Here is a 13,719-nt window from a genome sequence, read left to right as displayed (position 1 = left end):
TTCCTGCAAAGATATCAAACAATTTTTGGTTGTAGTTTCTTGCAGAAACTAATAATTGGTTTATAGAGAAAATAATCTGCTTCTTTTGGATAATGATGGTAGTATAATATACTACTAAATATCTCAAAACCAAGACAAATAAAGCCACAATTAGTGCATCAATAAGTCCTATTATAAGTGAGAAAACATTAATAATTTCTGTGAACTTACCCTTTAAACCAAACACGTGGTTGCTTTTATTTATGTGTAACTGGTGTGCAAGAAAGAAAGAAATAGTCTTCATTTATGCATTTTTTTTGACAAACTTGTATGTGTCCCTGACCGCCGTGTTTGGGTTTCAGACAGCCAGCAGCCATTTGTGGACCAGGGTATGAACCCACATGTGTTGTACATGAGGGAGAAGCATCCACTGATCATCCCCTGCCGAGTCACCCACCCAAATGTCACCACCACACTGGTCAAGGTCAGTAAAGAAAGTATGAACAAAAGTGACAGTCGGGATGTTTTTCCCAGTGCCGTGCATCCTGGTTTCTGCTCATGTCACACTTTGTCCTTCTCTCCACAATCACATACACACATCATCACTTGTCCCAGTTTTTTCCATCAGGGCTCATATATGCACACAATGCACCATACCGTCGTTTCTCCCTCTCCAGATCATTCGCTACATTGTTCTTATCTTGGCAGCCATTACCATGTGGCGTGTGTGTCCGTTTGTTTGTGTCCGTCTGCGGATATGTGTGAAAGTGTGTGCGGATATGTTTGTGAGTGTTTGGTGCTTGAGTGCTGAGTGAGGGGGTGAGCTGACAAGTCACTAAGTGCAAAGAGGAGCACACATTCACACATGGGTCTGCATGTGTGTCTGTTTTTTGTATGAGTGCATGTTTACCTGTTTGGATGAAACAAAACCACATCTGTCTACTTAAATCTGCAAGAAAATCTTCTCGTCAAAGATGCCCCCTTACTTTACTGGCTTTTTCCGATTGAGCGGCGCCCACTGCGTCCTGTTTCTACCTCTGGAGACAGGACATGGGGTCTGGAGTGCCCCATTGGCCTCTGGCCAGCACCACTTCCCACATATCACCCTCCACCTCTTATAGTAAGAGTTCTGGCTGCCAGTTTCCCCCCAAGTGATGCTTTAAACAGCTGTTTGGAGGAAGCAGAAGTAGCTACTGCTGGCCCCGACAGATCAAAGTACGGTCCATTCTCTTTAATCACGAACGCTGATCATTAATATGATGGTTTGTGCGTCACTGTAGGAAGCTTATTGTGGTGTTACTACAATAGAGTAGTTGTAAAACATACAGATGGCTCTGGACTGGACTGGTTTTAGTAAATCAGATGCACAAAACAAAAAGCAAAAGTGTATTAAAGGCTCACTTAGTATTGCACTTCCATAAAGTTAGAGGACTTGCAAGAGACAGATTAAAAGAGAACAGTCGAAATTGGGGCAGCAGTAGCAGAGATATGTGGTTCAAAGTTGTAATACAACCGAAAGTCTGGACCACACGCTTTCTTCTAAAAAATGTCTCCATGGATTCATGTTACGTTAGACAGCAGATGGACAATGCCTTCTGGACAGCACAGGGGGAACAAACAAACAAACAAGTGTCTTTTTAAATAAAGACTCTACAGCCACGCTAGCTGTACTGTGAGGCACAGTGATGCATCATTCATTTCACTCTGGACCAAACTGAAAGCTGGATGCTGCTGGTTAAAAAAAAAAACAAGAGGAAAACTGCAACAGGAGCAAATGTCTTGGAACATTGGGAAGTTTTCTGGATTTAGTATCCAGGAAGTGCAAAAAATATCATCATTAGGACAAACCAGACTCTGCAGGACATATCCTGCTCGTTCTCCAAACTATGAATCGGATCCTAAAACAGACATAGCTGGACTTTAACACACACAGACATTTTTGTCCTGCTTCCATCTCCTCACAAATGCCTGGAGCCATGAAGGTAATTATTCTAAAAATAGCTCTTCCTTCATCTCCCACTCCCTCCTCTAACCCCGTGCTGGCTGGTCTGAACCAGGAATCCACTCACTGTCACAGCCCCTGGAGTGTTTTTTTCCTGGAAGGATTTTGCACTTTGCCTGGATCTCTAATATGACCTCTGTCTGCATGTGTGTGTGTGTCACCGGGAACAATACCCAGGAGGCTTTGCTCTCTCGCTCTCGCTCTTGCCTTGAAAGTGACCAGGAGGACCGGGATGACGGGGTCGACCTGGGGTTCCAGTCAAAATGTCTATATCCTGTAGTAACAGGATGCAAGGAGATGGACTGGGGTCACGTTTCTCATATCCTGACTCCCCTGACTCCTTCTCTCCCCCTCTGTTTCTCCCTCGCCACCACCTCCACCTTCATATAAGCTCCATGTAGGTTTGGAGAGGGCACTAAGGGCGCCCAGACAGTGAGTCAGTGAGTTCGGAAAGAGGGGAAAGTGCTGAGAGAGGAGGAGGAGGAGGAGCTCAGTGGCGTCTGAGAGGGTCACCCCACTCTGGGAGGGGGGATATCAGCCAGTTCACACCAGGAATGCAGGAGCGGGGCGACGTATGTGTGCATGTGTGTGATGGTGGTGGTGGGGGTCTACCTGTTCCCTTGAGAGTGGGTGGGACGCTTCCACTGTGTCATAGAAACTCTAGTAAACATTTCCTCAAGGCTGCCTCCAAGAAAAAACAACATGGCTGCACAGTTACACAAGTGATTTCACTCTATAACTGCCATCTTCATTAAAAACTAAAATAAAGAGGACGGCAGAGCTGGATTTGATTTTACTGAGAAATCAGCATTATTAAAATTATTAGTAACGTCTGTTAAGACAGGTCATTGTGTCTGTTCCAGATCTGATGGGAAACATGATTCAGTCAGAGCTGCTGACTTCAGTTAGACTTCAAGTGGTGTGAGATTTGACTTGGCCTGCCGTGAGACTTCACTCGCTCAAGACTTGACTTGAGATTTAAAAGCAAAAAGATCTCTTTTGACCTGGAACAGTGATAAATAAAGAAAACAGACAAGCTTATTTGTGTTGTTTTATTATTAGACTGATGCACTAAAAATTGTCTCTGTGTGTCATTTTAAATCCTCAATATTCAGGCGTGAGAGACAACTTGAGCCTTGACTTGGACATGAGACTTGAGACTTCAAACTTGATTTAGACTTGTTCAAAATGAGTTGATAGAGTTTCAGCTGTTCAGGAGCTTTTAATCATACAGCATGATCCTTATCAGCAGTTAAAATTAATACATTTTTTGAGATTTGACTTAAACTTGAACCCAAAACAAGGACTTAAAGGACCGGTGTGAGGGCTTTAGTGGTGGTGTCTAGCTCTGTAATTGATGATTGTAACCCGTGTACACTGATAAAAACATAGCTATACATATTTTATTCAATTAAATTGCGATATTCTGCTTTCTACATCTGACCTTTTAAAGCAACTCTGGACTTTTATTGACACACAGTCAGTGCATCTTGTGACCATGTTCCTTCCTTAATTCCAATTTCTATATAATTTAAATACCAGAATGAGTCATCGTAACTGTTCCCTGTGGCTGAAACTCATCTCTGCATCTATACATGGGATTTCAGAAGTGTTCAGAGTGGTAAAAGTGTGTCATTGCTGCTATTGCTTGTGGTTTTGGTTCAGTGAAACATTTGACAGGTGTTGTCTTCTCCTCCCTGCTCCCACAGTTCCCCAACCACAGCCTGAGTCCAGACCACAGGAACATTATTTGGAACAGCAAGCAAGGCTTCACCATCCGAACTCCCACCTTCTATTACATCGGCCCTTTCTTCTGCCAGACAATCACCGACGGTGTCACACACAAGTCACGTATATACTTTGTACACAGACCAGGTCAGCAGTACATAAATTCATTTTAGATACAACGTCCACTCTGACTTTTATGTATACAATTTATATATATATATATGTGTGTGTCTGTATAGAGAATAACCTGTGTTTTTCTTTCTTTGTTGTCACAGTGAGTAACATCATGGACGTGTATCTGAACACCAGTGGATCTATTGAGGCCCTGAAAGGAGATAGATTGGTGGTGAACTGCACTGCCACTGCGGAGTTGAACACCAGAGTCAACATCACCTGGGACTACCCTGGAAAGGTCAGACCTAAATTAAAGTCTCTGAAGACTTTAACTAAAGCAGAGAAGCACAGATTTAGATGCCAAATAACCTCTGACAGACACAGAGCAGGAGTGTGTAATACTCTTACTCGGAGAACAGTATACTGTGTCTCCTCAGTGTGTGATGACCTGAAATGTGATGAAAATCTGGCAGACTTAAAGTAGATTTAAAAGTAGATATAAAAGTACTTCTTCAAAGGTTTTTTTGTGCAAAAGTGAAAGGTTGCTACTTTAAAATCCACTTAACTTTCTGCACTTCAAAAGGCTGAGCGCTGTTTCGCGTAAGACGATTAAAAAATAACCAACCACAAGTTAACTTAATGAAAAGCTATATTACACTTATATACTGTATTATAATATTGATCCCTTCACTTCAGACGTATGTGGTCTCAACTGCGGTGAAGTGCCAATACTATTTATGAGGAGACCTATATTGTTAGGGGTTATTAGTGACTATGACTTTATCATTACTTAATAAATCACTTATTAAAGCGACATAGATGAGTGAGAAGCCAAACATGCTGGACTGGCAGAGCAAAGTTTAGACTCCATGCTACAGAGCACTGTGTCTATTATTAACCATTTGACAGTTACAACTCTGGACTTGATAGATCATTGCAATAAAAGAACCCTTTATTAATGACTTACCTCCTCTTTAACAGACCATTAAGTAAAACAATGATACAGACCTGTGTGTTTCTCGCTTTCTAAGACTAAAATCAAGAGTGGTGCTGTATATTGTAAGTTGTTAATAAATGGAATTTGAGGTGCTCTGTAGGCCCTTCTTTGCATTTTTACCATCCAAATGTTTTTATTTAGCTTTTTTGGGGGGGCATTTTGTAGAAACAGACACAAAATGGTGGGATAGAGCAGTGTTTTTCAATCCTGGTCCTCAGGGAACACTGAACCCTGCATGTTTTAGGTGTTTCCTCCTTCACCACCACACCTGATTCCATGTAGGGCAGTGGTCCCCGAGGACCAGGATTGAAAAACACTGGGATGGAGTGCAACAAAGATTGGAATTAAACCAAAGATGTTGTGATTTAAGACCACTGGGTCACTGTGAATCCTTGAATTAAAGGTATATAAAGGTAAATAAAGGTGAATTAGAATATACATTAGTCAAACAAGTAAAGTTGTGTAATTATATGTAATAAGTATTCTCTCGTTTAAAAACATGCCATGCAAGCTGGAAACCTCCAGTTATTCTGTGCTGCACTGTGGATTAAAGACAGTATCAGCTCTGTGGTGTCTAGTGACGCACAGGCGAGACTTTAGTGTTAATTCTTCGTCCGTGTCCACTTTCAGAATAGCAACGGCGGCTCGACTTCCAAGAGGATCCTGAAACACCAAACGCACATGTTGTTCTACAATATTCTGACCATCCCAAAGCTCCAGCGTTCAGACCGAGGTCTCTACACATGCCGTGTCACCAGCGGTGAAAATACCAAACAAGTGAAAGCCACTGTCACTGTCTATGGTGAGCATGTTCCTCCAAAAGTCCCTAACTGCTGATATCTATTTTGCACATTGATTTCATACTGAATCACTGCTGAATCACTGTGGGGTGTATTTTAAACTTCTCCATTTGCCTTTCTAGTCTTACACAAATATATGACAAATATATGAATGTGTTTCCTCAATTTCAGACCGTCCATTTATTCGCCTGAAGCCGAGACATGGATCTGTGATGGAGGTGCAGGCGGGACAGAAATCTTACCGAATCTCTCTCAAACTACAAGCGTTCCCGGCCCCTGAGGTCATCTGGTAAGACATCGACTTGATCCCCAAAATGACACCAAACAACTTTGTTTGAACCCCTTGTCTAGAGAATTTTCCACTTTTTGCGTGTGTTCATCATTGTCTAAATAAAGCCTCCCTTCCATGGAAAGGCCTTGTAATGATTTCTGTTTGCACAACCAAGCACTGCTCATCAACTGTCATAATTTTGTTATGTAATTTTCCACCTTAAACTAAAGAGGAAGATGATTTGGACTTCCATTGCCCAAACCTTTCTCACAGGCTATGTCTCTTTTTTACTAACAGGTTGAAGGATGGCATGGTGGCAGCAGAGCAGTGCTCCAGATACCGCATGGATGGGAATTCCCTGATCATCCGGGATGTGGCAGAGGAGGATGCTGGGAAGTACACTGTCCTGGTACGAATCCAGGAACATGGACTGTACCAGAATCTGACACTCACACTTGTGGTCAATGGTGAGAAAGCCTTGTTAAATTGTCTACCCACCAGCCACCTTGTAGCTCTGTCTTCAGTGATTAATCTTTTCCCTTGTGTCTGTGTTTGTGTGTTTGTGTGGGCTTCTTGTCTGACAGTGAGTCCTCAGATAGGGGAGAAAGCGGTGTCGTTGCAGGACCCGGGCTCAGTGCCGCGGGGGAGCAGACAAGTCCTTCACTGCACATCCCACGGGGTCCCTCCACCACACATCCAGTGGCTCTGGCATCCTTGCCCATCCAAAGGCCTGTAAGTAGCCCAGGAGACTATATGCAGTGCAGCGTGCAAATATAAACGTTGCCTCCAAAATGAAATCATGAATAGAAACAGAAAGTCAAACCAGACAAATGGTAATACACCAAATACACAAATATATAACATAAACATGAGCACACACATTTTAATCAACCCACAATATTGCAAAAACAGCAGCTGATACTAATTTGTATGTTTTGTATATGTTTTGGCTGCAAAAGCTAAAAAGAATATGAATGGTATAAGGTTACAAACACATGCAGTACAAGAAAAAAAGATGTCTTGTTTGTTTTGTTATTTTGTGGTGTGTGTGTGTGCGTGTGTGCGCGCTTGTGTGTGTGTGTGTGTTGTGTGCGTGTGTGTGATTTTGAAAAACGAGACATGTTTTGTCTATTTCAGCATGTGTTCAGACAGTGTTTCCTTCTTGTAACCAGAACAGATGCCTTTGGGGGCCTTTCATCTTAGCAAATGTGTGAAAATGTGTGTGTGTGTAGTTGGACCCACATGCGTGTGTGTGTGTTGTCATCATGTCTGTGTTTATGTGTTTGCTTGCTTATGCAACTCTTTCCCCGTATGTTTGTTCTCTTACTGTCCTTGTGTCTTTTTCTATGTTTGTTTAAGTGCATACAAATGCATATAGCCTGTGTGTGTGTGTGTGTCAGAGTGTGAGTGTGTGTGTGCCTGGTACATTCACAGACACAGTACACAGTGTATCTCGGGACTTGAAAGGACAGCGAAAAAAAACACACTTCAATAGAAGCCAGTTCCGTGCTCTCAGTCACGATTTGTTGGTTTCCAAATCAAACGCTATGATTTAATGAATTTCCTGTCCAGGACGCAGGGTGAGAGGCCTGTTTATTATTGTGATTGCACACCGCATCCTGTGATGCTTTTTCTTATATCTGACACACACACTATATATAAAGTTCTCATGAGAAATGGCCCAACCCAGCGAAGCAGAGGGACAGACATTTAGCCAAACTCGGACACATACAAACGCTCACACGAGTACTCGAGCGAGCACTTGGCAAGAAACATTGATTGAGTTATTCTTGGAGGTCAGACACTTATTGTGTTGCTTATGACCGAGTCAGAAAGGTTAAGTATTACCTGAGAGCACCACAGCAGCCGCCCATACTCTATTTCTCCGCTGAGACGCACTGACATCATCAGTGTACTTGACCCTTGACCCTGACACTCTCACATGGCGTCATGCCGACTTGCCTCCAGCGTGGTTTCGTCCGTCTCTGCCAAATGGAATCTACATAATGTATATAAACATGTTTTAGAGCAGCTGGTGATGCTAAAGTATCTGATATTCACTGTTACACTGAATCTAGGTAGAGTGATGTTAACTATCCTACAAAAATGTCAACTTCAGACAATTGTTTTCAGATTTGTTTTGCCTCTGTTGTACCTCTTTATTGTACCGGTAATATAGTGTAGAAGTAAAGTATGTATGATTGTTTTGATCAAGAGTCAAATGCAATCTGCACATGAAATATGCCAAAACCCAATTATATTATCATCAACTTGGTGAATCAGTTTTTGATAATTAAATTACATTTGATTTTGAGAGGGTTGTGGGTCAAATGTTAAATTATTTCAGTCTTTTAGTTAGAAGAAGAATTTGTCATGAAAAAAACAAACAGAGAAACAAAAAAACATAAATAATCATATTATAAAGTAGAACATTTGTGATTTCTAGCCAGATTTCTGCAGAAAAATGTATACACTGAAGCTGCAGCATATTATGATAAAGAAATTAAAGGGTAATTGCACAGTAATGTTTCAGCAGATTACATTTGGTCTCTTCTATGGTCCTTTGTAAAGCTCTGTTCTGGTTCAGTGTTTGCATTGAGTGTGTTGTTAGACCAGTATTTGGCTGGATCCTCACTAGGCCCTTGTTCTTTGCAGCCCGGCTGCACCACAAGCCTGACGCCGCGCTGGAGGAGGCCCAGGGACAGTGGACCAGGTTGGGCCAGGCTGATGAAGGGGCCTCACGCCTGGGTCCTGGGCCCACTCCTGGGTCTGGCCCTGGGAACCACAGCGCTCTTATCTGGCCCGGGCAGGAGGCGCACTGGGCTTCCTGTGCGAAAATCAGAGCGCTTTTCCTCTCGTTGTTTGGCTTCCTCTCCGACGCGAGACGCTTCCCAGCAGCGTGATTGTCCCTTCGTCTTCAAACGTGGCACAGTCCGCTTCCTCAAGAGCTTGATCTATTCTTGAGAGCCCCCCCCCCTCGCCCCCCCCCCCCCGCAACACACACACACACACACCTTCCCCCAAACTGCTGCCCCCCACACATACCTCTCCAACCCCTTCCCTCACCAGCTCTGCCCTCCACCCCAACTCAGCATCCTCCACCTTTACAGAAGAACAACTCCCCATCGCCTCCTGCCTTGGAGCCCTTCACCACCATCACCACCACCACCACCACCGCCTCTCCACACACTCATCAGTGCTTCTTCACGGCAGCCAGAACCCTCAGTGATATTTCCAGTGATCCTATGTGATGACCCTGTGCTAAACTGATGTGGAAAATGAGGAAAGTGACTTGGAACACTGCTGAGCAGTGAAGACCAGGAGACGCAGGAAACAAGGAGGAAAAATAAGCCACATCGCTAAGGATATAAGGACACCTGCTTTACTGATTATTTATTTATTTCCCCGATATAAGTCGTCCCCTCACACCCAGTCATCCAGTAGTTTTTACGCTTTTTTACATTTCACAGACATTTTGAGCCAGAAGAAGTGCAATTCCATCCATCCACCAGCCACATTTCTGGAGCTGCTTTGCTTGTTTTTTGTGTCCTAGAGTGGTACTATAATGGGTGCATGAACCGTGCCTGTCCCAAGCATTAATCTGATTCTGACATCCACAAAAGCTGTGAGTTTCTGTTCCGATTTTTAGCCACTGGTAGAAGGTCAAATGTGCTCACCTTGGACGGGCGAAACAGGAGAGAGGACAAGCTTTGTGTTGTTCACTATGGGATGCCTACAGTTCTCTATTAAAAGACTGATGGTCAGCAGACACCTACCATGTAGGAAGTCTCCACAGACCAGAGACTATGACTGCCCTCTGTCATATTATGTCATCCTATGTTGTCCAGTGTCATCCCATCCACGTCAAAGTGTCTTGTTTGTCAAAATGATGTCAGTATAACAGCCCTGTTGTCTCTGTATTGAAAGTTAATTAAAATCCAAACGTATGTGTGATACTACAAGCCATTTTAAGAGAATGAGTGCTATAAGTGTTTTAGTAAAGTCCATTTCTGAGTGTATGTGCGTGTAAAGCAAGCGTGTGTATGTGCATGTATGTTTATGTGTATGTGTCCTATTCTACGGGTGTCTCCCAATGTGATTCATTCCTTGTATACAGATGTTCTATGAGTAATATATGAATCTAATATTTAATAATTTTATACAACTAACTTACATATGACGAATGACAATATTTGCCAACTTTGTATGTGTTATATCAGTCGTTTGTGTTTTTGTTTTTTTTTTTGCATTAAACTTTGCTTATATTTGTGTATTGGTTTATATGGCTGTGTGGTTATTTTGGGGTTGAGACAGGAACGGACAGGGTAAAAGTTTATTTTAGGCAGCGACACAGGACAGGAAGAAAAAGCAGGAGATGACTCCCACTGATACACAACTGAACAGTTCATACATATTTCCCGGTGGCTGCTGCTCACCCTGTTGGCAGGTACACACTGCGTGAATGTGGTTGTGGTATGAGTGTGTATATATGCTTGTTCATTTTCAGTTTCTAACCACGCTTATGTCTAGAATCCCGTCTTACTAATCATATTTGTGCATGTATGTTTGAGCAAGAAAAATTTTTGGGAACCGTGGGAGTGTGTGGTGTAATCTGTGCCTGTGTGATGTGTGTGTGTGTGTCAGGCCTGTGGGTGGGTCAGTCATGCACTAGATGCCAAGAGGAAGAGCAATCAGGCAGCAGAGAGGAACCAACCTCAGGGAGGAGCACATGACAGAGAGAAAATTATGACGACAAGGATCCAGACAGAGACAGGGAGTAGAGAAGGGCAGTGACACATCCATAAACAATATCAATGAACAGAGTGGAAATGACAGTTTACAACGAGGATGATGGCTAAATAATGAAGCCGCCTTCTTTTGATCATAGACAGATAGATAGATAGATAGATAGATAGATAGATAGATAGATAGATAGATAGATAGATAGATAGATAGATGGATAGATGGATAGATGGATGAAGCCAAAAGGTATAAAATGTTACTATAAGTAGGATCCCACTAAAGCTAACTAATTATTACTATATTATGACTCCACAAGTTGCAGTTTAAAGGTACAATATGTAAGATATTTACTGTATTAAATCATAAAATTAATATGCTATATCAGTTCTTAAGGAAACATGCATGACATGCTTGTTTGCTTGTTGACAAAAACCTGACAAAGCCAAAATGTAGTAATGTCCTGGAGTCTGTCTTTATATCATTGTAAAGTGAGTTTTGGACTGTTGATTGGACAAAGCATGTTTAAAAACGACTCTATGGGAAACTGTGATGAGCATATCCCTCTATCTTATTGATTCAATGACCAGTTAAGTAAAAAAAAAAAAAAGAGGATAAAACTTGAATGAATTTTACTCGTTAGTCAAAATCTAAATATGAGTCATTTGAGTAAATTAAGTAACTGGATGTATTAATATAAAAACAGTTAATTTAATAAATAACATTCAATAATAATTAATTGTTTCAGGTCCCTAAATACATAAACATTCCCAAATATATTACTATTTCAAATTAGTAAAATGCAAATGCAATTTTGTTTACAAAAATACTTTACTATCTTTGTTTTGGTCAGTATATGATAACATTAATATGTTTTGCTCATAAAACGAATGCTTCTTGGACTCGACACATTTGTGAAATAAACTTTATTTCTAAGCACATTTACTGAAAATGTAGCAAGAAGTGGGGTAAATATAGCACACATATTTCATTTCCTCTAATACACCCTAATACGCCTCTGCTCTGAAACTAATCAAGCATCATGTGTTTTAAGGCCCCTCCTCACCTCCTGTATGACTTCATAGTTTTTCATCATAATGAGTTATGCATAAATAAACCACAAAGCAGCTTGCATAATCTCCAGTTCCCATAGCTCCTCTAGTGTAATCTATGGATTTAGACTTGTGAGAGTCATTGAGAGGGCCAGGAACTCTTGTCCTGGAAATGTGGGATGATTTGTTAAGAATGGAAGGAAGTTGGTCCACGGGATGACAATACCACCTCTGCATCCTCCTTAGATGAACAATCCAGCATTACATAGCACTCCAAAGTTCCACTATTGTCATTAAGCAACAAGGAGTAGGAGGACGTGATGCAATTGATAAAAATGGTTTGATGATGATTGTGTGAATTAGGCTGAAGATAACATCAAGCAGCGACCATCCAACATTGTCCCTGATGTTCTCGTCTTCCTCCTGCTGAGCACAGCTGAGAAAAACACCCGCCCACAAACACCTGGAGGCAGCATAAAATGACTTGTGTCAACACAGCTGAGTCCCTGTCTCTCTCTTTCTCCTCTTTCAAGGTGTGTGTGTCCAATGTCCTCCTCGCTATGGAGCCCTGTGACAGAAAGAGTCCCCGCCATGTCCACAAGCAACCACATCCTGAGTGTTACGCACAGACAGGAAGTGCTTCAGGGGAAGAAAAAGGTAGATGAAGCACTGCACGCCATGACTGACAAAAGAGCCACGTTACAGGATTCTTAGTTAACCTGTGCAGTTGAATGGACAAATTGAAATGTACAATAACTACAGTTTCTCTTAGAAAAGGGTTAGAATTGCATTGTATTATTAGATTATTTGATGAAAATTGATCAAAAATGCACCAGTCTCGATAGAAATTGGCTCGTTTGTTATGTTTCCTTCGCTAAATAATAGCAAAGGAAACAGGATCATGTCACTTTCTGATCTTTCTTGGCTCATTTCTACCACACACACATTCAGAGACACACTCATATTAGTACTTATCAATGGCTTGCATGTTGAGCTACCCACTGGGTTGGAAGTGGGCAGGAGGTCTGGCTCAGAGACCCCTATTGTCTGCCCAGAGGGCCCATGGAAAATGTGATTTCTGCCATCAGTGGCGGAGGTAACGAGCCTGAACTTTACATGAATGTGTGTGTGTGTGTGTCTGTTTTCCATGGTGTGTTACCTACCGGTTTGTTCATGCGGATGTTTGTACTTTCCATAGACGGTGGGGGTCCTGACTGTGGCAGAGGCCTTGGTGTCTGGAGCGTATCGCTGCGTTGCCTCCAACTCTGCAGGCACAGACCAGCTAGACATTCACTTCTACGTCACAGGTGATCCCAAAAAACATGAATCATCGCCTCAGCTCATGGCTGTGTTTGTTCCTGTCTAAAACCTGTGAATTATTTTATTTTTTTTTAGGATTTTTTTAAAGCTTAAATTAGAAGTTATGTTGATAAAAATAGATTTTTTCCCACCCAGAAACCTCTTACTTTAAGTAATTTCTCTCCTCCCCTTTTGCCTCTCTTATCTTATTCCCTCCCTGATTCACACGAAGTTACTCATATAGCATCTGATCCAGTAAATGCTTTATTATTTTTTGGCTTGGCAAATACATTTTTTACAGACATTTTCTAGGTATGTTATCTCAATTTTTTTAATCTGTTTGACGAGGAAAATTATGCAACTTATCTGGAATCACAAACAAACCCAAAACATTTTTTATCTCAGACTGAAACTAGAAACTTTGTTGAACCCGATCATTCATCTTGTGATTTGTTTTCATACCACACAAGACACACTCATGTACAAATATTTGTTGCCCGGCTTTGGCGTCATTAACTAGATTGAACACGCTTCTTCTTTCCTATATGTTAGGCAATACTGCCAAAATAAAATGTCCTGCAACGCAAATTAAAAAAGGGAAAAAAGGGTTAAATCTGTATATTCGTACTGTGCTGTGGGGAGTAAAGGGGACACTGAGCCCATGCAGTAGATGAATGATGAAAAGAAAACGCTGAGAGAAAAGGAGGTGAGGAGGGTAAGAAGAGAAGATCGTTAAG

At 41.8% G+C, this 13,719-nt stretch overlaps 1 protein-coding gene across 4 annotated transcripts in view; it reads left to right on the top strand.

The window, feature by feature from the left end:
• Positions 1–13,719, top strand: part of flt1 (fms related receptor tyrosine kinase 1) — a 37,780-nt gene that overhangs the window by 7,593 nt on the left and 16,468 nt on the right. For 2 of the 4 annotated variants that reach the window (XM_027274095.1, XM_027274096.1), the window contains exons 4-12: positions 342–463; positions 3,691–3,856; positions 3,985–4,121; positions 5,451–5,622; positions 5,792–5,909; positions 6,189–6,358; positions 6,476–6,623; positions 12,217–12,340; positions 12,882–12,990. In XM_027274095.1, coding sequence (XP_027129896.1) covers positions 342–463; positions 3,691–3,856; positions 3,985–4,121; positions 5,451–5,622; positions 5,792–5,909; positions 6,189–6,358; positions 6,476–6,623; positions 12,217–12,340; positions 12,882–12,990 — 1,266 coding nt within the window. Of the gene's footprint in view, positions 1–341; positions 464–3,690; positions 3,857–3,984; positions 4,122–5,450; positions 5,623–5,791; positions 5,910–6,188; positions 6,359–6,475; positions 6,624–8,546; positions 10,165–12,216; positions 12,341–12,881; positions 12,991–13,719 lie in introns of those variants that run through there. The other 2 variants (XM_027274097.1, XM_019273693.2) reach the window with 2 other exon arrangements.

This window comes from Larimichthys crocea, chromosome XXIII, assembly GCF_000972845.2.
Source record: "Larimichthys crocea isolate SSNF chromosome XXIII, L_crocea_2.0, whole genome shotgun sequence".
NCBI lineage: Eukaryota > Metazoa > Chordata > Actinopteri > Sciaenidae > Larimichthys > Larimichthys crocea.
This window is presented reverse-complemented; position numbering and strand designations above follow the sequence as displayed.